This window comes from Triturus cristatus, chromosome 11 (assembly GCF_964204655.1).
Source record: "Triturus cristatus chromosome 11, aTriCri1.1, whole genome shotgun sequence".
NCBI lineage: Eukaryota > Metazoa > Chordata > Amphibia > Caudata > Salamandridae > Triturus > Triturus cristatus.
Genome location: NC_140594.1, coordinates 992305100 through 992331421, shown reverse-complemented (window position 1 = coordinate 992331421; position 26322 = coordinate 992305100). Strand labels below are relative to the sequence as shown.

The window sequence follows — 26322 nt, the reverse complement described above, 5'->3', positions numbered from 1 at the left end:
ACTTCCACCCCAGAAGCATTTGTCACCCAAAAACGAACTCCAACACGAACCATGAAATGAAGGAAACACACAAAACTGTAGGCCAATGATGTGGACCTCCTCCATGTAGGATGCATTGCCAGATAATAAGTGTATTGTTACAGTATAGTGCTCAGTGGACCCTGATCCTTCATAGCGAGGCAGCCCCTCAACTCCAGGGGCATCAGTCAAGCAATTAACCAATTAGCAGGGAAAAGGAGAATGTATTGAGGATTTAACTCATGCAGGGTTTGTTTGATCCCAGCAAAGGAGCAATGGCCATGTTGGACCCTTCTAGTATAGTCAGAAAAACCATTATGCAAGAGCTTTGATAATGGAGGGCAGTAAGGTTATGGGCCGCTCTGAGGATGGCGTCTCTGTCTCGGAAGTGTCTACCTGATACTTTATTGAATGCATAAACTATTTATGTTTCCCCTAGCCATGAATGCCACATTGCTACTTGAGCTACTTATTGTTGTTTTAGCAATAATTTCATTTAGTGATGGACACAACATACAAGCTGCCAATCAGGCGGATTTTACCTCAACACTGTGAAGGCGGAGTGGCCGCACATCACACTTGCAACTAAATCGCAATTCTGAAAACTTTGAGGGAAACGAGAGCTACATTTGATATGCTTTGTTGTAGCTCTTGTAGTTCAATCATGCCGTGGTAACTGCTTACAAGTTTTCTTGTTTCTAACTGAAGCGCTCAATGCAGAAGCACTGCAGGTTTTTATTTTATTTTACTCAGACATCACTTCAGTAAATTCATAGTTAAAAAATTTCTCCAAGCCTTTTAATAATACTTTTCTGATCAATGGCTTTGGATAGCACGCCTGGTACAAGGATTGTCGTAGATGGACTTGGTGCATTCCAGCAAGCATAGTGTTTTGTGGGTCTTGCATATACCTTTAACTCATGGCTATAGGTACAAAGATCTATATAAAATTATTTTATGTATATCAGTTGTGCTATCAGTTTTAACCAAGGCAATCCACCTTTTCGTTCAGGGTCAGATTCCTGTAAGGTTTTTTATACTGTGTCCATGACCCCTTCTCAAATCACTTAACCAGCAGCTTCTTGGAACCTGGTCAGTGTAATCCTCTTGGTGTGAGGATGGAGGAATATCTGCAGCTATAAGACCTATCATTGTCCCTAGTCCAATTAAATTAACAAATCAAACAGTAACATAGCACCAGGTAGAGTCCCCCGAAGGCACATGATTACTTTACCAGAATGCACTCAGGCTTTTGCACCTCCAAGGAAGAGGAGCTCAAGTAGTTACCCTATCATGAGTATTCGAGAGGTATGCTCTAAGTCTTAAATTGGGTTGAGGCTCCTGTACTGATATCCGCAAGTACACAATTGCACAAAGCCATAAATCCCAGCGTCAGCATTGACAGGTCCTCATGTTCTTTGACCACTTTGTGTATTATTCTAATATTTTAGGTTTTTCCTTTGCTTTCTACTTCTGTTCAGTTCATTAAAAAGCCCAGGCCAGAATGAAAAGGAAAACCTGGGGCCATATTACACATGGGGCACATTTTCCTGGATTTCTCTGAGCGCACCTTTCTAAAGGTGCGCCCAGCGCAATCCAGGAAAATGTGCCCCATTATGATGAATACACTACCCCCAGGGCAACTGCGAACTTACACTGGCCAGGGGGCAGCGCATTCAAGTGAAAAACGGAGCAGCTGCTTAAAAGCCGTTCTGTGTTTTCACGGTGCAGGCGACGCCCGCCAGCACTTTTAAAGGGGAATAGAGATTCCGTTGCAGGCGGGTGCAGTCAGTGACCGCAACCACCTGCAAGCGAATGTCTCGGGGGTCCATGGAACCCTCTTTTCCCCACCAGAGGGCTGCCATCAGGGGGCACACTGACAGTGCACCACCTTTTAGGTAGCGCACTGTCAGTGCGCCTCCTGAGAGCTTCTTTGCCTCTCTGCCCACGACTGTAATATGACGCGGTCGCAGAGGCAAAGGGATTCCCTCATTAGCATGGGGCATGCCCCCGTGCACATGAGGGAATGCCCGCTGAAGATAGCACTGTTGCTTTATGTGTGCCAGCGCAATCAGTATTACAGAAGGTGCCGCACAAGCGTCTGCGGCCCCTTCTGTAATACCAAAGTGCTCTGGGGCACGCAAAGCGGGCGCAAGTGCGCATCTGGGGTACCTTGTGTATGACTGCCCCTGGACTGGATTATCTACTGATGCAGGCCTGCCGTATGGGTAAGCACAGCTCTGCCTCTGTTTGCTTTGATAGTCATTTATCGATAGATAAGACTGCAGCACAATACATTTGAAATGATTGCTTATATTTCAAAGATAGAAAAACGTTCCCTGTTCCTTTTGACGGCCTGGACACAAAAAATGCATGTCATTTCGGTGAATACAGATGAAATGGCATTTCCTATATATGCTTTGCATGTAATACCCTTCCATTTAGAAACACACTGTCAGTTTACATTGCTTTATATTTGTGCAGAATATTTATTGTGGACTGTGCACTTAAACCTGGGAGCAGTTAAAAGAGAGATTATTTAAAAAAACACTGCACGCCCGTATGTATTTTAGTTCAGGACTAAAACTATACTTGTAAACCAATGCAGTCCTTATGTCCTGCTTTTCGGTCTTTCTAGTTTGTTTTCAGCGCTCTTGATGTTCTGCTCATATTGACATTTAGCTAATATGGGCCAGATGTATTAAGTAATTGTTTTGCGATTCCCTAATTGTGATTTAGCAAAATGGCATACATGAAAGTGTGTTGAACACTTTCTGCGATTTCTAGGGGGCCGTAAATGACCCCCCTTGAATATTAATGAGGTAGGTTGCAATTTGCGACCTCCTAGGAATCGCTAAAATCACGGGGATGGTGGCCTTCTGGGGTCAGCAGACCACCATGTCAATGATTGCTTTTAAATAAAGCAACATTTTTTTTTAAAGGCAGCCCGTTTTCCATAGAGGAAAATTGGCTGCATTTTTTAAAACATTTTTAAAAGAGGTTTTCTTTGCCTTTTTGAAGAGCAGGCAGTGGTCCGTGGGACCACTGCCTAATCTGAAAAAACTTTTTGCTGCCATTCCCAAAGAGTAAGAGGTCAATTGGGGACCCCTTTTCATTGGAGAATGGGTTACCACCTACTTGAAGTAGGTGGTAAAATGTGAATGTTTTGCAACCGCATTCACGGTCCGAAAACATTCATACATACATACTGTTACGATTCATTATTTGGAAAAGACACCCTAACACACCCCTTCCTAACACCAAATCGCAAAATAGGGTTTGATTCATGTCAAAAGCATATTTTGCGTTCGCAAACAGGCTGATTCTGAGAACCTCCCCGTTTGCGAATGGAAAAACCCTTGAAACGTGCGGCCCTATATTTCTAATTGAATCTGTGCTGTCTGTCTATCTATCTATCTATCTATCTATCTATCTATCTATCTATCTATCTATCTATCTATCTATCTATCTATCTATCTATCTATCTATCTATCTATCTATCTATCTATCTATCTATCTATATATCTATCTATCTATCTATCTATATATCTATCTATATTTGGCATATGTGAACCCTAGCCTTTCGTTAATTACAATGAAAAGCTTATATAACAAGGTACCCATTGATGCGAGATGCAATAAATCCTTTGACCTCTTTATAATTAATACCCCCAAAAATCAAAGTTCACACCAGGAAAGTTATGAGTCACTGGTTAACAAGGTTATACATTGGATCCGGGTTAGAAGAGGTTGCAGATCCATTATTAGGGAGGAAATATGTAATGTTAAACGGTTTAGCACTGACAATGAACAATGGTATCACATTGGTGACAAGATCTTAGCAGATGGGCTACTTGCATTAGAACTACGATTTAATTCTCCATCCATTTCTTGTATAAGGCTTAAACTCAACCCCCCAAACACTACTGTAGTTCAACTAACAGGAGATAATCGAAACACAACCACAAAAGAGGGGCAGCACAAGCATAGGACATTCAGCAACTTCATGAACACCTCTGATATTGATTGACTCAGAAATGATGCCCAGGATTCGCCTGTAGACTTAGAAGTGCAGAATTCATTTATTGATGAAAGGATTTGTTGTACTACATCTCTTATTGATAATCTCGTAGAAAGCGTAGGGGATATTGCTACTAAAAACACCAGAGCCATCCCCATCAAATCGCAGGGTGAACAAACTGGGTCCATTTCGAGGTCAATTATAATTTCTGATGCATGTAGCTTAAATCTGCTTTCCTGGAACACTGCAGGGGATCAAATCCAAACTTGATGATCCAGAGTGGAAAACTTTTATTGACATGCATCACATCAAGAGACATAGGCCACCAATGTTATTTCGCGACCAGGTTTCCAAACTTTTAGTGAGAATGCAATCCCTTCCCAGGCTGGTCATCCAGCAGGTGGGTTACTAATATGGCTAAGTCTTGACCTGTTTTCCACTGTGAGACTAGTGCCAGCTAGCTGTAGCGATATACTAGCGGTTGAAATTGAACTTCTGATTAAAACAGGTCTGAGATATATAGCCTTGGTCAGCGTATATATTAGGTCTGTTCCCCTGAATGTTCAATCCCCTATAGTGGATTAGGTAGATGCCTTGATGGGTCAGTTTAACAGGAAAGCTCTAGCGATTGTAGCATGTGACATTAACACCTGAATACCAACCAATGTTGGACAGAATCCTACAGAAACTCACAGTGGGATGACACAAGAACATCCACGTCACCTCTGCCTGGTTTTAATAAAGGTATTAATATCACTAAAGCAGAAGCCCATGTTGTTGATTTGTTTTTAGACCAAGGCCTAAGAGTGGTTAATGGGAACACTAAATAAGATTGTCCACCATGTACAACCTTTAAAAGAGGTTTTAGCATTTCACGAATAGATTATATCTTTTTGGACACCGAGTTATGGGCAGATCTATATGATATGAAGGTGATCTCCAGATAGCGACCACCAAGCTCTAAGTGCCTCCTTCGCCATGGCTGTGTTTACTGATGATAAACTTGATCAAGTAGTGACCTCTTTATCTATGGTCCCTATATCTAATTTAAGAAACATCAAATGGGCAGCCATGGAGATAGACATAAAGCGAATGGCACACTTGTATAATCTTTTTGTGTGGAAACTCTCCCAGCTAGATCAAGCAGATATGGATAACATTAACTTTGCCCTTATACACCTAGAACTGATGGGCACATTGAGTTTGTGTTTTGACATGCACCATAAAAGAGGTGCTTTCCATAAGAAAACCCCCTCCTGGTATACTAAATCTTGCTGCTTAGATAAATCTCGCTTATTACGTGCAATTAAAAAGGGACAAGGAGCTGAAATCATAAAGGCCAGAAAAAACTACAAATCTACACTAGAAAAGGCTAAATGATATTGGGAGGAGGAACAGTGGTCACTTATGACTGAAGCCCTAGAGATGGGGGACCTTAAGAGGTTCTGGAAATTAATCTCTGTTAACTCCTCGAGTGCTAATCACCTGGAGTTAACTATAACACCTGAGTTATGGGTTTCACACTTTAGTGGCTTGTATAAAGGCAAGCTGAACCACAATAATCTTACAATTCTCCCGCCAGGAGCCACGAGTGACCTGATGGAACACCCAAACCAAGTATAATAACCCTGATACCTTAAAATGTAATCTTACCTTTACAAATGATGAAACTCACCTAGCAGTCAAGTTAATGAAAAAAGAAAAGACGCCAGGAATGGATGGTATTCCAGGTAATCTTTTTTTGTTGCAACCGGACTTCTGGGTACCATACTTGAACGCTGTATGCGAAAGCATTTTAAAAGGTAATTCTATCCCGCCCTCTTGGCATGAAGCAATTATTATACCTGTCTTCAAGAAGGGGGCAGAGAAGACCCCTCAAATTACAGACCCATCAGTCTCCTGGACCACACCAAAAAAAACTTCTGTAGGCAGGTGTTGTTTAAACTCAGTGACTGGATGGATGAGAATAACATCCTAAAGGAGGGGCAAGCTGGGTTTAGACCCAAGATTAGTACATTGGACCAGGTCCTCCGCTTCAAGGTGATAACCTGGAAATACGTCACCTTGAAGCGTGACCAACTATATGTCTCCTATATAGATTTATGGGCGGCATTTGACCTGGTCCCAGGGGATCCACTATAGGAGGTATTGAATGGCTATGGTATTCCCCCAGACCTACTTAGGATCTTGAGAGTTTTATATACAAGCACCAATGCCAAGGTTAGATGGAATAATGCTGGGGATTTGTCAGACAAAATCGAAATAAATCAAGGGGTTAGACAAGGGTGTGTCCTCGCCCCAACCCTCTTTAGTCTCTACATTAATGGAGCAGTAAGTAGACTGAAAGATAGCATGCATGATGCCCCCAAATTAGTAGGTGTGTCAACACCTATTTTGATGTTTGCGGATGACACCCTTCTAATTTCACTCACTCCAATGGGGCTGCAAGCCCAATTAAACGCCTTTGTTTAGTTTTGTGAAGAAAGGGGGTTTGAACTCAACTCCACAAAGTCGAAAGTCATGAATATCAACCCCCATAGAACTTATAGAGGTAACTTGTATATTGAGGGGTCTATCTTGAAAAAGTTCCACACTTTGACTACCTGGGAGTTAGACTGAGCGACACCCAGACGTGGGCCCCCCAACTAGAGAAAAGTAAAGCCACCCTCTAATTGAAAACTGCTGACATAGGGAGAAGATACAGGGTTGCTTCGGGAGGTGCCCTGCCCCCAGTCCTCTCTGTGTATAGAGCAACAACTGTAACATCAGCGACATTTGGCGCTAAAATATGAGGCCATGCCCAAGCAGAAGTGCTGACAAGAATAGAAAATAAGTTCATAAGGGGTCTTTTTAATCTCCCCCAAGATTCCCTATTACCCCTTTAAGATTTGATATTGTCCTCAATCCTATACACTTAGTGGTTCAACTCAAACCCCTACTATTCTGGGTAAGACTTTGGTCCACCAGGGAATTAGCAACGTACCGAGATGGTGTAAAAGAGCTAATATCCCTGGATAAGGACATAAGTACACCCTGGCTGAAGGCGATAAAAGCGTTATCCCACAGAATAGGCATGGCTAATTTATGGAACACCCCGGTGCAGATCACCAAAAGTGACGCCCGTGGAGTGAAAACACGATTCTGGGAGGAAATTGTACTGCAACCGTGGAAAATACATCAGGAAAATTCCATTACTGACCAGTTTCTCCACCATAAATGTTCTCCCTGCCCGAAGCCTTATATGGATGGCATGTATCCACGCTATTCAAAGCGCCCGTATGTCCAATTTAGGTGCAGCATACTTCCCCTGAGAACTCAACCTATGAAATAGGACAGGGCATTCACAAACAATAAGTTCTGTCCAAATTGCCCTAATATCGCAGAAACTATTGAACATTTCATGTCCTTCTGTCCACAATATAGAAATCCGCGTAAGAAATGGCTAAAAGCAGCATTAAACTCGAACGGTGTGAAACACTGTGGGGAAGCATTAAGGCTCCTTAAGAGTGACACTAGGGAATTATTCGCACCGGCAGTATCGCGTTATCTTCTCTGTGTGTGGGGCCAGAGAAAGAAGGTCATAGATAATGCGCCCCCTAGGATAGCCAGCCTGTAGTGCAAGCCTCAGTATGTTTATGTAGCGTTCCATCTCCCCATATGCGTAATCCAATTAATTTCGACATTGGGGATTTGCATTTTTTTCTGGCTCATCCACGTAATTTATTTAGATGTACATGAATTTTTACTTCTATGAAGAATACCCATTTAATAAGACTATTCTTATGGTGTCGGGTCTAGTAGGCCTGTTCTTTTTATTATCTACTAATTTTAACCATTGACGTTTTAATTGTAAATAGGACGTTGTATGACGTTTTTACTGACATTGATCTGAATTGTATATTTCTGTGATTGTACATTTTTATGGCTTTTAGCCCAAATAAAAGGTTTTGATTATCTATCTATCTATCTATCTATCTATCTATCTATCTATCTATCTATCTATCTATCTATCTATCTATCTATCTATCTATCTATCTATCTATCTATCTATCTATCTATCTATCTATCTAACTTCTATCTGGCGTCGATCTGTATGTCTGTCTATATATCTTTGCAAGTCTATCATTCTATCTATCTGTCTATCTTTGCAAATCTATCTATCCATCTATCTATCTATCAATCAATCTATCTATCTGTCTATCATTCTATCTGTCTATGTACTACCTGTCTGTCAGTCTATCTATCTATCTATCTATCTATCTATCTATCTATCTATCTATCTATCTATCTATCTATCTATCTATCTATCTATCTATCTATCTATCTATCTATCTATCTATCTATCTATCTATCTATCTATCTACCCAACACTCTATGTCTGTCTTTCTGAGTCTCTCTATCTGATTTGTAAACGTCTGTATTTATCTATCTTTTCAGCCATGTCTATCTATGTGTAATAAAGATTTACAAAGAAGGCAAGAGTCTGACAGCCAACACTAGATCAAATGGGTTTTTATGTCGGTTTTAGCTTCACCCTTTAATTTTACTAAAAGTATGTGTATAACATAGTTACTTATAGTTTTTTTCATTTTCAGCAAGACTTCATCCATAAGTCTGTTGTTGTGTCATTCATATTTTTCTTCCACCCACAGCCCACTTCAGCCTTTGTCTGACTTCACTGTGAGCTACAACGTGCTTCTCTTTTACAAGGAGCACATCCACACACAATGTAGTTCCCTTTAGTGCAGGGACTACTATGGGAATGTATGCCTTTTTGGACCCAAAACATATTTTTCTCTACTCAATGTTTTTTAGTTTGATGAGGGCTCGGCATCTTCCCCAACAATAACGTTTTGCAAAACCCATAAAAGAACAAGAAAATAATTGCGAATGTTAAATGGCTGGCGGCCAACACCAGACCTCTTAGCTTTGCCAATGCTTGTTTCATTTGGGACCACATGCCTGAAAACTGCCTGAGGATGATGATCAGAATTCGAAACAGCTAATGCCAGCTGACCAGAATAAGAACATAACCAGGGGCCTTGCAGCGGATGGCAAAGATGAAATATAGAAACATTGATTTTCAGAAGCACGCATGACTGAACATATTGCAGTACATATGAGAGCTAAACATGTGACCTCTGCAGTATGACCTTTGGAAATAGTATCACAAGTTTATGCTTTATTTTAAAATAAAGAATAACTTGAACAAATATTTATAGTTTACTGACATCATGAAGACTACAGAAAATGTCATCATAAGTGTGTTTTTCTTATTTTTTACAAGAGTTTGAAAATTTAAGAGGTGTAGAAAAGAATTTCTAAAGTTGTTTCTTTTTTTCTGTCACAGCTAACAGAATATGCCCTGGCAGACAGTTAAAACAATACATTTCTTTCAAAGGAGAAAATGGTTATATTTTAATCTTTTAATATTTGCAAAACTAACGTTTACCGTGGAGATTTTTTAGAAACAATTTTTTCCTTTTAAAATTGGTGTCTTGGCCCATACATCCACTCATCCATTCTCTGCCACCATCTGTCTTTTAGGCAGCAACTATGTCCCAAAGTAAATCAAGCACATATTATTTATTAAAAAGGAATCCTTTATGTTCTCCAACTACTGGTACGTGTGCTCCCGGTTCATGTTGCTCCACACCTAAGTTTTCTGAAACTGCCGGACTGTGTTTTTCTTGCACAAATGGTGACAAAATCACCCATTTGTATGGAGATGCACCCTAGCTGACAACAATGCTGTTGGCAGAAAAAGCAGCTTCAAGGAGGTGATTTGGAGTATAAAGACCCTGGGCCCGTTTCACTAAGGATTTGCGCTATCCTTGTGCCACGCACGTCAACACCAGTCTACTTAAGTATTTACAAAGCCACTCAAGGGGGGATTTGCACCGCCTTCTGTGACTTTGTAAAGAAATCTAACGCAATGCATGGTCAGTGACATCGACAGATAAAATCAAGATTTTATCGACCATGTTCAAGGCCAAGGGCCAGGCTGTTTACAAAAATTGGCGCCTCATTACTCCTCAGCCAGACATCCTTGATAATGTTGTCCATGCTCATTCAATAACAAGATTTCATTAGGCCAAAAGCCTCACTTAGTCTTTAGTGTGCAGGCCACCAAAGCTACAGCTAGGCTGAGAGACGTGTTCTCACTTCTCGGCTCAGCCCCTTCAAAGCTTCACATTCCTAAGATACGCTTTGTGTATGGGAAAATTGGAGTGCTTGAGTGGGATATACTAGGGGCTAAAAAATCATTCCTTTCTGCCATCGTCCCTACCTCATCCTTCCTATCCATCAATTGGAAAATTAGGATACGTTGTCGGATTGTTGCCGGTTTTGGAAGAGTCCTTCTATCCTATTTCCTCCACATATGACAGTTGTGTGCATTCTAAGGTCTATAAGAACATTAGTGCACATACACAAAATACTAGTGGCAAAGAAAGAAAAAGTGTAGGAGACTGGAATGTCACAGTAGAATTTTGAGGTCGATTGAAACTCATTGTCCCTGAGGAGAGAAAGGCAGACTAAGGGTGGATTCCAGGAGGGAATGCAGCTAGGTGACAACATTGGTTCCCTTGTCAGAATTTTCTGAGAAAAATTACTTCAGGAACAAAGTCTTGGGTTGTTCTTGTTTCAAAGCACTATCTTAGACCCCATTCATTGTGTTAACTTCAGAGCAGCCCTGGTTGTGGGTTTAGAGCCTAACTGGTTAAAGCACTCCATAGAGCAGTGGTCTTCAAATGCTTTAACCGCTTAACCGCAAATTCCGCCATGGTGCAGGGGTTTGAATAAGTGGGCAGGGTCGCGTCGGCCAACGGACGTGCGTAGCACTATGGAGGTAGTGCTCGCGACGGCCGTTGGCCGACGGGCGGAGCGAAGGGGTTATTCCCATGCTCCCTCCAGTTTAAAAAAACTAAAACATTTGGGGCCTCCCAATGAAAACATATTTTTCCCAATTATTCTATAATACTGACAATTTTTACATATGTATAAATGTATTTAAACATTGCAGATATTCATTTTCAAAATGCTATCAAATAAATGATTGTCAACATACTTTTCTGGACAGCCAGGTCTCATTAAAGTGTAAAAGTATCATTCAGTGGCCCTCCCCTTTGACACCTACTCCCAACAATCATTTGAATGACAAAAGATGTTAGTAACCATTACAAACTGGCCTTCTGCCCCTCTGTTTTCTTTCAGTCAAAACAAAGCACTGTTATCAGCATGATGATTCTCCTGGACAGTGTCTTGTGCCCCCTATGGGATCAATTAGACTGCCCAGAAGGTCCTGCCCCCCAGTTTGTAGACCTCTGCTTTAGAGTATTGAATCGGTGAGGTAGGTGGTAAGGGAGCAGGGTTTTCTATACCACACTCTTCAGGGGCAATGAATAAATAACCCTTGTCACTGGTCATATGGACCTTAGTTCGCTGGCAAGAAGAAATTAAAAGGAGCAAATATTGATGTCAATCCGATAATGTTAAACCATTAATGACTTTTAGTGCAGTTACTAAAGAGATGTTTGAATATTAAAACGTCTTATTCTTAGATTTTTTTCTCTTTAATCATTTTTTTGAATAACAGTTTGTTTTTAAAACATCAACATTAGACATTAACATAATCCAATAATTAATGCTTAAATATAAGTTAAAATAAAATATCAGTCAAAATAACAGTAATTATTGTTATAATGCAGCAAGCATGTTCCATAAAGGACTTTCCCTAATCTAAATAAATTAGAATAAGGTGTCAGTTCAGATAATCAATAAAGAGCTATGATGAAAGAAATCATTGCAGAAGCAGAAAGCATTCTTGGCTCCAAATCACTAGACAATCAATAAAATAGACTAAGTAACCTCTCATGTAGAGCAGAATTAGAAACTCAAAGATGAATCCTGTCAGAAAGTCGGGAAGGAATCCGTCTGCTACTCTAGGAACACTCACCAATATAAACACGCAATATTCTATGTTGCAACATTATCTTATTTTGGCTCTTGCGTCCTCCAGTGGGTTTTTAATAATTCCTGGGAATGGGCAAACTCCCCATTTTCTCACATGTGTACAATAGTTTTTAGACACTAGACTGTAAGATGTTACATTGTTCGTATTCTGTGGTCCAGACAGTTCTTTTTCATGACTCATCTTTCCTGTTGCCTCCTCTCCTCCCAGTAAGAACCAGAATATTACTTGTCTAATACAAATTAAGTGTCTATTCAGTAGCTAACAGACGGCTTCTGGAAAACGACATCTGCAACAAAGAGAAGAAAAACATCTCATGCAAACAACAATTTAAACAAGAAAATAGGCCTTTGGATGTTAATGCACTATTTTCAATTAACATGACAGCGACAGACTAACTTAAATCAGCACTTATTTATTTTGCTTTTAGGTCTCTAACATTTAAATATGATTTCGTACTACAAATCTCGATGTTACGTATATGTGATATTTAAATGTTGTACATTATTAATAAATATTAAATTAAATAAAATTCGCTATGGCAGTTTCTTTTCAATATCCTAATAGGCACCATTTTCCCAAGGAACACCAATTTCTGTCTGGTGACTTGGAAGCAGGTAGAATGGATAGTTTATTGTGGAAGTGAAGATTGAGGTCACCCAATTAGAATATGTCAAACCTCATAGGGTGACCACTCAGTTCATGGCAATGCTATAGAATCCCTCAGGATTCAGGACATTGAGTTAGTACATAAGGCTTGGTGGGACAGAGTGAGGAGGCAATGAATTCATTGAGAGGTAGATGTGTGGTTCCACAGGGTGACCTTGCCTTAGAATTTAGCCTAATATAGATGAGATAAGAGACTTGCAATAAGTATTTCACACAGAGGTCTGTTTTTTACCATAAAGTGAGCACTGAAAATGCTACTTTCACACAGGTATTTGCCACAGTTTTGGGCTGACTGGTGTCTTAAATAGCAGACAGCGCGAGCAGCATTGTTTTACCACCACAAACAGTGGTGCATGGTTGTTGGCCACTGGAACTATAAAGGAATAGGCTTCTTTTGACTGAAATACATGTATTCATATTTGTTGACAGCTCTAAATTAAACAATGGAACATAACACTAAAACTTAAACAGAGGAAAGTAACGACACATCAAAATAATAACAAGTGACAAGAAATCAAAGTCAAAACATAATGCAATACACCAACCACAGTACAAAACAATAACACAGTGCAAAAGTAAAGCACAAAAACATAACAACATAATGACATAACACATCACCGCCACAAGAGAATGCAGTACAACAAAAATGCACAAACATTCTGATCACACACTGCTTTTTAATAGGGTGGTAATAAAGATTACCAGTAAGTAATACGAGAATACTTAAAACACCCAGCATATAGAATGCAGTGTGAAACCTTTTTATACCACTTCTAAGGATGAGTCATTTTCTGTTCTCCCTCAGCACAGACTTGTCCACTGGTAGTGGCTCTCTGCCACAGGTCTGCATTGACAGGAGATGTATTCCCTCCACAGATTTTACTTCTTGAAAGAATGAAAAAGGCTTTGACATGCATCATTTTCATTAAAAAGTGTTTAAGTGAAAGAATACCTTCCCACAACTTTGCCCCCCTCCCCATTATAGCATTCCTTCCTCTTAATTCCTTACCTGGTGTATTTTTGGTTCTTTCAGTTTTGCTTAGAAACTTGGGATGGTCTACATTGGAGGCAGGAGCATCATTAGTAAGGACTGGGACAAGGAAGACAGATGAGGAACTGATATACATGGTGTATGGTAAACCAACACCTTTCTACAGGTGCCGCTGCGGAGAAAAACAGAGAGGAATTACAATTCAGACCATAAAAATTAATAATGCACACCAGTATGAAGTGTGAACATAATTTGGTACTGAACTAAGTGATAGCGAAATAAAACAGGAATGTCGCTAAAGATCGAGGGGGCGCACTTATTACAGTCAAACCTCAGGAGTAGCCATAGCGGTCGCAAAGGTGCACGGATTATACTAACATGCATATCATGAAATCCATAAATTCCTCTATTATTCTGTTACACCAACAACATGATGGTACATATCATTAAAAAGGTCAATGACTTCTCACTGTGAGAAAGTTGAGACCCCCTCCTCCTATTAACCTAGGCTCCCATTTACATCTGTAGCGCATAGAAGGGAAAGCTAGCACTTAGGCTCCCGGGGCTTATTTTTCAGAGCCTTGCGTCACTTTTGCACCGCGTAAACTAGTACAGGCATGACGCTGAGGTCTCTTAAAGATTTATAAAGCCATGCAAAGCCACCCTGCGTGACTTTGAGTGGCCTCATAAATCATGAGTAAGGTGACACTGCAGAAAATTTAAATCTCCCCCTATGATAATATAGTCAGGAAGCTGACAGAGCGTCCTCAAGACCCTCAAGGGCAGCTATATTGTCAACTATTGGGCCATAGAAGCTAACTATCTGAAAGATCTGGTTGTCCATCTTCCAGTTTACAATAATCCACCTCGCGCTAGGATCTTTAATAATCTGTAATGCTTCTCCATAGCAATGACGTGTAAATCAAATTGCTACCACCCTAACTGCTGCTTCCGCTGAAGCAAAAAAGGCTTGGAAGATATAGCTTGGCAGCCTGCAGTAGGACGTTTCTTTTTTTAAATGTGTCTCCTGGAGTAAAATAATCTGTATTTGTGCTGATACCAACCACTGAAGTGTAGATTTAAATTTAGTCTGGCTGTTGGCCCCATTGATATTGCATGAGGCAAGTCTAATCATTTGTTGTGCTGCCATTCCGGATCCGTGTAGAGCCTATATGGTAGAACTATATTAATATTAAAAAAGCTTTTTCCCTTGGTACCTTGAAAAACAGATCTGAAATTTTTACTAACGGCAACTTTTCTATTTTTCTCCCCAGACCCCCACACCTTGTGTACCTCCCACCCCCTAGCCTGCCCATTTGCAAGCTCCACCCATCATGGGCCAATATTCTGTCCCACCCGTCCCCTTTTCCCCCTTGTCCGCCTTTCCCCCTTGAATGAATACTTTGGTATGGTACTCATCAGCTTATTTCCCTAAGGAGCGTTGGATGGCTTAAATTTATTGATGGTAGATTTGGCTTATATAATTGAAATCAGCCCCTTTACCTTTTCCCCTCTTATGAACCTTCTGACAGGCATTTCTAATCAAGAGTGCTGCACCTCCTTACCCGCCTCCCTCTTTTACTATACATAGAAATGTTTTAGCTTGATCTACAGACAGAAATACATGGGCGTGTTCTTTATATAACACTCATAGTTTAGATTGATGCACAATCCCTGCAGGTGCCCCAGAGTTTTTAAATTCATTGATCATTTCAACAAACTCTCTTCGCCTTCATGCCGTTACGATTGGCAAATCTGAGAAAATTCAAACTGAAAAATTCTCTACTGTGGCAAATTTATTTTTTAGAGATTGCTTGTTATAGGATCTGTTCTTTTCTATGTACATCACCAAAGCCTGCCACAATTGTTCAAGGGTATTTGGCATTTGAAGAGCGAATTGATGGAACCTGATTTGCCCAAACAATGGTGAGATCCCCTACTATGGCTGACTTGTCCAGCAGTACATGCTTATGAATCAAATCGGGAATCAACTTTGTAACAGATGAGCCAGCTTATGAGACTTCGGGTATTCCTACAAATCGCAGATTAGTACGTCGTGCTCGATTTTCAACATTGTCATTCTTTAATGGAAGATCTTCAAGTTCCATCTGCATTTTATGTATTGTCATGTCTTGGTTCTGAGAAGAATCCTCTAGTGAAGATACTTCGAGCTCCACCTGGGTCATGCAAGAGGATAGTTGCTGGAGATTCTCGTTGATTTGCTCGAGTTGATTGTTGGTTTTCTTATGAGCTTTTTCTTGTGAAATCATCTCTCGTATTTAATTTAAGATCTGATGCAAGGTCATCTTCTTTGGAGATGGCAGCAATGGTGGCACAGTTAGCAAAGAGTTGACAGTTGAAGCAGTTACAGTCTTAAGATCTTGTTGAGTAATCTCATTCTGAATCGGGGGTTCGGGTGTCTGAGTTGATGGTGATTCGGTAGTTATTTGAGTGATATTGGTCAGTGCATTGCTGCTTTCCTGAATCTCTTTAGTAATAGCCCAAGAAAATAAGGGATATGGTTGCTTCCTTTTTTCCATGTTTGAGGGTGCAAGTAAGAGGATCTTGCAGAGAGTTGAAGTGCTGACTGCTGGTATGGTTGTCAAAGGAGATATAGTGTCAGTGCTTGAGCTGGACTCCATTCTGCTGCTCATTTCCTGAGATAGATTAAGCCAAGATTCTTCAGGATAGCCGGACTGTGTATTCGGATTCTGAAGCTGTTTCTTACGTGTTTGTTGTAATGCCTTAAAATTATCCATTTTGCCCCCTTTGTCCCCTTTGAGCCAGTGCGCATTTTCATAGAGGAGTCCTTTGAGATGTGTATCATCAAGATATCAGATTGCAGAAATAATTAGCAGGTAGCAAAGTAGCGAGCACCTTCTCAAATATCTGCAAAACCGAATGTGGTCCCTTTTTTGTGATTATATTTTCATCCCTCTTGCATCCCTCTTGCCCCCTCACTCACTCTGGCTCCACTCTTCGCTCCTCTTAGTCTCCTTTTAATCTCAGTAATCTCAGTAATCAAGAAACAATGCTAAGATTATTGCTGGAAGGTTTGCTGGGAGGTTTGTAAGGTAGCCACAAGCCACATCCGCGCTACACGGACCACTTCCGCAGCAAACCCTTTAACCTCCTCTCGGGGGTTAGACCTAGTGTCACAACCCGGATCGCAAAAAGATTATGGGTATCTCTCCTTCTTCTCCTTTTCAACTCCCTTCAACTCTTCAATCTCAGATCTTTCCCTCTCCTTGTTGTAAATTCAGTTCATCTCTGGACCCCCCTGTCCCTTTTTCCCCCCACTCCCTCACTTGCCAAGTTTACTCTTCTCCGCTTTCCCTTTGTTTGTCTGGTTACATTAATTGCCTTTGCCTTTGGCTGGCTTCGCATATATATGAGAGATCGTATGCTGATGACACTCAAATTGTGGTGTCGCTGCTGCCGGGGAAGGAACTGGAGACAGCAATTCGGTTCCATGATTGCATGGGAGCTGTAGGAAATTGGATGGCCCAAAACTGTCTCAAACTTAACTCTGGTAAAACGGAGGTTGTCCTGTTTGGGAATGACCCCAATTTTTGGACACCTTGTTGGTGACCTGATACGCTGGGTCCTCTCCCGACCCCCATTAGGAAAGTGAAAAATCTGGGAGTTTTGATAGACAATAAACTCAACTTTGGGGACCAAGCCAAGTGAATGCAGTCGCTTCATCCGCATCGTTTGTTCTTAGATCTTGTAAGAAAATAATGCTGTTCCTGCCAAAGGACAGTCAGTGAGCCGTAATCACAGCAGTAACTATGTCCAGTTTGGACTATTGTAATAGTCTGTACCTGAACATTCAGGAAAGGTTTATGCACAGACTTCAACTCCTTCAGAACACAGCTGCCAGACTGCTCACTGGCATACCTAAATCTGCCTCAGTCTCTGGGGAGATTAGAAAACTTCATTGGCTACCTGTCAAGAAGCGAGTGCAGTTTAAATCACTTTGCATTGTGTACAAAGCCCTTCAAGGTATTGGTCCTGACCACCTCAAGTGGCAATTTCAGTGGTATGTACCTAAAAGACCACTTCGCTCTTAATGAGCGAAACTGGTGACAGTTCCCTCTGTAAAAAAAAGTCAGTTGGGGTGCCAGAAATTTGTTTTGTGGTTTGGGCAGCTAAGGCCTGGAATGACCTTCATTTCCATCTCAGAAATATGACAGATTTACTGGCATTCAGGAAGGTCTTAAAAACGTGGCCTTTTAATGTCTAACTTTGGCTCTCATCTCACGTTCAGTTAGAGGATTGTAACTAGCGCCAGGACACTTTTGGGTAACAGTAGCGCTTTACAAATGTCCTTAACATAACATAACATAAGATTGTTGCCGTAAGAAGAAGGGACCGTTTGACAAACTCCCTTTTCATCCTTCCTTTGGTGAAGCGAGTGATAATAGTGATAACATAGCACAATGAAAGGTCAAAAGTTACTGTGGTTCCAAAAAGAAAAGAAAAAAACAAGAAAACAAGAGGGGGGAGGCCAGGAAATCAGCATCAATGATAAGCGATAGTTAAATGCAAAAAGTGGTGCAAAAAGCGTATCCAAAGAAACATCACAAGGTTATAGGGTGACATCCAAACTGTCACATCCTGGTACTGATTTTGAGCTGGAAGGAGTCGAATATAATTTCTGGCACAGCTACAGGCTTAAATTTATTCAAGGCTTACCGGACTGCAGAGTTCAAAATCCTGATCCCCTGTTGCTGTAGCTGACGATCTGCAGATCAGTAGCAGCCAGTATGCTTGCCCAAAACGCTGTTCCTTTTCACTGTACCTTATCGCTTTTCCTGATCAACGCCGCTTTCTTTTCATACTGCGCCCTGCGTCTGCAGCTCTCCGCGACTCGTCCCTTGAAGTAAGCCTCGAGCAAACCCCAGAGTTGCGGCAGCCATCAAGTTCTAATCCCAGAGCTGAAGCGCGGCCGCCATCCTGCTGTCGCCTCGACAGGAAACGAGCTAGCCAGGGAGCATGGCAGGAGCTCTACATGGGATATTTTAATTTTCTGAAGAACTTACAACTAGACTCCTCACGCAGAATAAAGCCCAAAACAAACCTAGAGTAGCTAGAGGTTTGGCCACTTTAATGCAGGATTTCACTTTACTTTATCCTTGGTGAGTCCTGCATACCCAGACATGCGAATATACCTGTGTTTCAAAAAGATTCAACTCCGCTTCGAAAATTGATTTATTTGAAATTTTGCATCTCTGGGAACAGGGTAAGAGTTATATTCTTTCAAATTCATTATCTGACCATTCAGTTCCTGGTGATAGAGATCAAAGTCAATCTTGCTAGGCAAGAATATTCTCGGCAGACTTTAGATAAGACTTTATTAACCGAAGAAAAATGGGTCATGAACATGCAGGCTAAAATTAAGGATTTTTTAGAAATAAATGAGGGGTCTGCCTCTTACATGTCTATCTGGGAAGCTTGTAAGGCTTATAGAAGGGGAGAGATAATATCTTATAAAGCTAATGTATCTAAATAAAGGAAGATTACTGCTATGGCCTTACAGCGTGATCTAGATAAATAATTGACTATTCTCAAAATGCGAATAACTAGATTGGTGAAAGCCAGACATGATCTAAAAACCTTATATGATTCTAAGACAATTGTGAACCAAAATACATGCTTTCAAAAATTGTATAAAGAGATCGAGCATGATGGCAAGTTCTTGGCGTGGTCTTTAAAAAAGAGAACTAATAATGCTACAATTAAATCAATTTTCGATGAAAATAGAAAACTAACAGTAGACCAAATGGAGGATATTGGAGCTGTTTTTCTCTCATATTATAAGAAAACATCTTTGCCTTCCTCTGCTTCCTATAATCCTATAGAGGTACCAAAACTCAGCGGCGCCCAGCGAGCCCCTATAGTAGCTCCCAATACAGTTGAGGAAGTTCAAGAGGCCATTAAGGAGTCCCCTAATGGGAAAGCATGTGGCTGTGATGGCTTTCCAGCCGAATTTTATAAGGTATTTATGTTTCAACTGATAGAAACTTTAGTTGAGCTATTTAATGCAATTTTACGAGGAAATCATGTGCGCATGTCTTTTTCTGAGGCAGCAATAATAAGCTTAGTTAAAAGAGACAAACCTCCCGACAATCAGGGATCATATCGGCCGATTAGCCTACTTAATTGTGTCTACAAACTGTTCACAAAGATTATGGCAGCAAGGATAACCTTCTCTGCTCAAGAATTGATTCATAGAGACCAGTCAGGATTTTTGACAGGGAGAACGATGGCATGTAATACCAACTTTCTAATCCAGGCAATCGACTACTATACGAAAAAATCAGAAGCAATAATCATTATGATAGATGATGAAGAAGCTTTTGATTTAGTTCCATGGAAAATTCTGTTCATGATTCTTATGAAATGTAATTTCCCCCCACAAGTTGTCAATTTATTGAATAACTTATATAGTAATGCCGATGTGAAGATCATAATCAACTCCCAATCCGTATGATCATTTCAAATTACTCGTCAAGGGTGTCCAGTGTCACCAGTGCTCTTTGCATTATTATAGAGCCTCTTGTCTCTTTTTTACAACAAGATCTACAAATCAAAGCACCCTTGCGGGGAGCCCCCAAGCTCAAGCTTTTTGCAGACAACATAATTTTATACCTGGCTGCAGAGAAGCAAAATATCTTGAATGTCTTTAAAACAATTACATATTTTTCGGATTTGGGGGGGATGCAAATTTAATCATTCCAAATCTGAGATTTTGCTTTTTAACTGCTTGGACCATATTCTTCCATTTGATATGCAAAATCAGGTCTGTAGGACCGGCTCAAATAGATATCTAGGGGTATATGTGTCACATGATTCTTCACAGCCATATCAGCTCAATTACGAATCTACACTCTTCAAGGCTAGATATCTCCTAAAACAGTGGCAGGCCTTACATCTCTCTTTGATAGGGAGATAAGCTGTAATAAAAATGATGATTTTGCCTCTTTTTATTTTTTCAAATTTAATAATTAAAGTTTCTTCCAAGTTTTTTTACGAGTTAGATCAAATGTTACATATTTTTGTCTAGTCTGGCAAGAAACCTCGTACAAAATTTGAGACTTTACAGCTATCTATTCAAGAAGGTGGTCTTGCACTTCCCATCTTTAAAAAGTGTTATCAGGCAGCTTTTTTGATTGGTGTACAAGATCAGTCACTAGATGTGACCTTGGAGGCAACTTCTACTTTAAGCAAATTCTTCTAGAATCTGGCACCCAGCTTGTTACATTTATTAAAATTCCTTAGCTCCCCAAGCATAGCCGATTTAAGAAACCTCGGATTATTTCTGATAGATTCTTCCAATTGAAGAAGGAATATCAGTTTTATCGACTTCCATCCTGAAATTTTATTTGCACATAGTAGCGGGATAGGTTTCCACATAAACCAAACACTTGGGAAAAGGTGGGAATATATTATTTAAGGATTTCCTTATAGAAGGGACAATGACATTTTGGAATCAAATGAAACTGACTAATCCGGGACTCCCCTCTACATTACTGTTGCTTTCAATTTCCCCTAGATGCTCTGGCAATCTGATTAGCCTTAACTATTATGCGAAAGAGACCGGAGTGGTAGGAAATTGGTACCAGATTTTGCTGGATCGATTGCATGTAAAAGCCGTACCACAAGCACTACTAAAGATTCAAAGTTCTATAGGCTGTAGGGTGGATATGCAAACATAGAGAGCATATAAATATGTTGGCGCATAAAGCCATAAGGGGGGTCAATTTCAAACGCATGGCTTTTTTTTGCAAGTGGCAACTTCATTATACCCCATCTCGTCTTCATAAAATGTACCCTTTTGTTTTGGGAGCATACTTTAGATGTGATTGTCACAACAGGGACTGGTTTCATATTTGCTTTTCATGTCCAGCTTTAATTGAATTTTGGAAGCAAACCTTTCACTGACTTAATAACAAGCTCCAAATAAACTTAGCCCCTGAACCGAATACTGTCCTCTTAGGAATTATCGATACACTTAACTTATCCATTCCACAGCAACAGTACGATTTTTTTGCTTTATTTGTCGCTAAGTCTCCGATCCTGCAAAAATGGAAAATGGCTGAGCCCCCAAACTTTTCCCAATGGTTACTCAAGATGTCTCGAATTGAGGCGAAGGAAAAACTATTTTCACAAAGAGTAGGAGCTTTAGGCAAATTTTTTTTTAAAGCTGGGGGTGGGCTGTAGGTCAATACTTATTTATATCTTTGAAAAGGGAGCATTATATAATTAACTGCTAGCACAGCTATGTTTATATAGGCTTTTATTCATGTAAATTTAACGACTATGTGTCATCTTTCATGCATATCAATGATATTAGCATTTTGATGAATTGTTTATTTATGTTTGTTTTTACTAATTGCAATAACAATAAAAATGAAATTTTAAAAAAAAGAGTAAGGTAACACAAATCGCTGCATTGCCTTACTCTGTGCCCGAGAGGTGTTCCATGGGTGTTGCGTTGGGTTTCCCACGCAACACCCATGGATTTGGATGCTGCCCCGGATTTACAAAGTGATGTAAACCTGGGGAAGCACGACATCTATACGCCCCCGCTGTAACGAGGAGAAATATGTTTATTTCAATTTGTTTTTTCCTCTTTCCATGTGTGCTGTATCTCGAAATACACACCGAAACACGAAAAGCCTCTTAGGATTGTTTTTGTGCCAGAAGGTGCCCCCTCCTGCACAAAAACAATCCTGCATGCAACTGAGTCACCCTTGCACCATATCTGCGCTAGGCTACTGAAACGGCACCAGCGCAGGGAGAAATGACAAGAATGCACCACATTGTACAAATGCGGAGTATTCCTGACTTTTCACTATGGCATAGGGCAGCACAGCAACAGGGCCGGACTGGGAATAGAACCGGCCCTGGCAAACCGCTCAGCTGCCCCCCCCCCTCCCCCGGATGAGGGGGAGTGCAGCTGAGCAGTTTATGAGGGCCGATTTCCGCCGATTTTGTTACAGGGGGCTGATATTGTCGACCCCGGTAACAAAAACAGCCCCCACCCTAGCGGCCTACCGGGGAAACGGCCAGTGCCCGCTATGGCCAGTCCGGCCCTGCACAGCAAGATGCCTCGCTGCGCTGCCCTACGCGTAAATGCCATAAATGAATCCCCATATTTGTACGTTGTTACATACACACTTTTATTATTCATTATTTTATTTTTTGGAAAGGTTCTCAAAAGTAAACTACACGTCAGAAGGAATTCCATATTTTAAAACTAAATATATTAATGAAGAAAAGCTGTTCAATCTGCTGTGGGTGTCTTTGGTGCAAAGTGTTTGTTATTTCCGGGTGTACTGTTCTGTATTGGAATACCTCATGGCAAGAGGTAGTGTAAACAGCAGATCAAACATTTGATATAATTTTGAAGAGTAACAGTTTTAAAGCGTTTAAGGAACGCTTTATTCATTGTGATTTTAATTTGCCCCACCTCAGTCAATACATGACCACACTGCTGGCATTGGCATGCTTGTTTTCTGCACTTTAACGTATATCCGCTATTTTCTGTCTTTGTCAGACTTGCCAGCATGTACTTACAGAGACGGCCGGACAGAATAGGCCGCCTGTATAAGAAAGCAATCTACCACCAGTACACCGATATGTCCTTCACCCAAGAAATTGAAAAGCCAGCCTGGCTCGGCTTCCTGGGGCCCATCATCAAGGCAGAAACTGGCGACCGCCTGGTGGTGCACTTTAAAAACTCCGCGACAAGAAACTACGCGATGCACCCGCATGGGGTCAGATACAACAAAGCAAACGAAGGTAATGTTCTGTTGATACAGCATTTGTTTTATTTGAGCTCAAAGCCATCCTTTTCCTGCCTCCTTTGAACTTCTAATTTGTTTAGTTCTCAGAGGTCTGATTAAAAAGGCCCCTACTCTCTGTGCCCAGGCAACAGTTTCACCTGCGATGGAGAATCAGATTGGTGTGTTAGTCTCTCAACGCTGAGCGGCCAGCAATTCTCCTAAAACCATGAATTAAGACTAAGCAGTCTGGTATTAAGCAGTTCTGCACCCAGACTGCTCTTAGCACTGGCGTTTGGTAAATGTAACTTTTTTTTCATGTTTGCTTTACTTTCTGTTTACTCCATCACACAGGTTCTTTCAGCCAACCCCTAATTGTATACGAGAAACTGGGAGACTTCCGTATTGATGGCCACATGGTCTAAAGTGAAAGTTTGGGCAATAATGACAGAGTCCTACATCTATTCACATCATAGGTTTCTCGCCGAAAATAATGTAATCCTCCAAATCAACACCACTATGAAGATATCTATCTATCTATCTATCTATCTATCTATCTATCTATCTATCTATCTATCTATCTATCTATCTATCTATCTATCTATCTATCTATCTATCTATCTATCTATCTATCTATCTATCTATCTATCTATCTATCTATCTATCTATCTATCTATCTATCTATCTATCTAGCTATCTAGCTATATAAATATTTATATATATACAGGGCTTAGAGTGGGATGAAAAAGCTGGTGGTCTCTCAAAGGGGCGTGGCCGACGTAATTAGGGGCGTGGCTTAAAACACATAAGCTAAAAATCTGTGCTTAGTGTAGTGTGCCGCCTGACTTGTATTTTGCTGTTTCTGTCATTGGATCCAGATATATGATACAACAAGTAACATCATACCTACAAGAAGTCAGGACTATTGGCTTTGTCAATGGTTGTTTGTTGCATAAGATAAATACTCCAGCAGCTATGGCTTGTATATTATTGAAAAAACTTCCACTTAAAGCCCTGGTGATACCACAAAAATGTTGCTGCTCCTGAGTTTCAAAAAGAGAAGGGAAATCCAGAGAGGAAATGACTCTCTTTTAAGGATTTCCCTTCCCCCTACAATGCTCACCTGGCATGATGTCATGCAGTAACTTCTCCACTAGTGAGAAGTGAGCAGTATGAGCACGCTCACATCAATGTGCATGCTGTCACTGCAGTCTGGAAAAAACGAATCGCCTGTGCCAGGGCACAAAACAGAGCCCAATAGAGACCCGTTTCAAGGCCCCCTTTAAAAAACTGCCGGTGCTCAGACCTGGCCCACTTAAAGCCCTATGTATGTGTATATATATATTTTTATATATATAATATATATATATATATATTACCTACTGGAGGTCGCCAGTAGGTAGTTATTGTTAGGACCTATTATCCATAGGAAAATCGTAACATTCTTTTCCCAATAACTTTGGCGTCGGCTGACGAATCTTCGCAAAATTGTTAAATCTCGTGGGGCGCTCCGGTCAGCTCCTATCTTAAAAGTTTCAGGGTGATTCAGCAAGCAGGGGCTGAGAAAAAAGGGGGTTCCTATAACGTGTTTTCTCCATGTTAATTCCTATAGGAAACTTTAGACACGACTACAGCCCGAACTGCTGAACGGAATTACACCAAATTTGGCGAAAAGGTAGCCCTTGGTTCAGAAAGATCCCTTTTTGTTAAATGGTGTAAATCCGTTCAGTAGTCCATAAGAAATTAGAAAAAGAAAAAGTTTCAATATCTGGGCGGAGCCTAATGACACATCTCATCGTGAGATCTGATTGGCTGTCAGCACTTCATCCTGGAATTGCTGGCAGCCATCTTGGGACCAATATACATGATAGTACCCCATTGAAATGCATTGTAGTGAATCGAAGATTTTGAGGGTTACCAAAAGGAAAACTATAAAGGGTGATAACAGACTTTAGTTACATTAGAATTCATTTGTTGATGGTACCATACTAATTTCAGGAATTGTGGTGTGTTCTAAGGTGATTTTACCCTGTGAAAAACCTTCTGCTGGGATACCATGAATCATGTTTGAGAGAAAACTGAAGCTAAAATGAAAGCATATTTTCTGTAAATTCACATTATCCTTCTCAGTCATGTGAGAATGAAGTCTGTCATTCTCAGTAAATCATGTACATCCAACAAGGGCAGAGACTGTCAGTTGATTCCTTTGTGTTCTACTGCAGCTTCCCAGAGTGTTCTAAAGAACAACTAGAGCACTAACAACCTTACTTATGACAAAAGTATGGCACACCTGAAGCCATCTTGTTTGGAATAAGCTGGTAACACTTAAAACATTTAATTTAAAAAGGAACAAAATGATGGGGTTCATTTTGTCATAGAAATTATGGTTAGTGCTGTAGAAAGAAAAATTAGGACATGTTTCAAGTGTGATCTCAAATATCTTCCTGTTATATTTCAACAGGAGCAGCCTGTCAGTTGATGCCTTTTTGTTCTACTGCAGCTTCCCAGAGTGTTCTAAAGAACAACTAGAGCGCTAACAGCCTTTACTTATGACAAAAGTATGGCACACCTGAAGCCATCTTGATTGGAATAAACTGGTAACACTTAAAACATTTAAGTTAAAAAAGGAACAACATGATGGGGTTCATTTTGTCATAGAAATTATGGTTAGTGCTGTAGAAAGAAAAGTTAGGACATGTTTCAAGTGTGATCTCAAATATCTTCCTGTTATATTTCAACAGGAGTAGCCTGTCAGTTGATGCCTTTGTGTTCTACTGCAGCTTCCCAGAGTGTTCTAAAGAACAACTAGAGCGCTAACAGCCTTACTTATGACAACATTATGGCACACCTGAAGCCATCT

At 40.5% G+C, this 26322-nt stretch overlaps 1 protein-coding gene across 3 annotated transcripts in view; it reads left to right on the top strand.

Annotated features, from left to right (window-relative positions):
* The window catches only part of LOC146785799 (ceruloplasmin-like), a 436448-nt gene that overhangs the window by 8358 nt on the left and 401768 nt on the right, over nt 1-26322 (top strand). For all 3 annotated transcript variants that reach the window (XM_085635075.1, XM_085635076.1, XM_085635074.1), the window contains exon 2: nt 23237-23481. In XM_085635075.1, coding sequence (XP_085491201.1) covers nt 23237-23481 — 245 coding nt within the window. The remainder of the gene's footprint in view (nt 1-23236; nt 23482-26322) is intronic.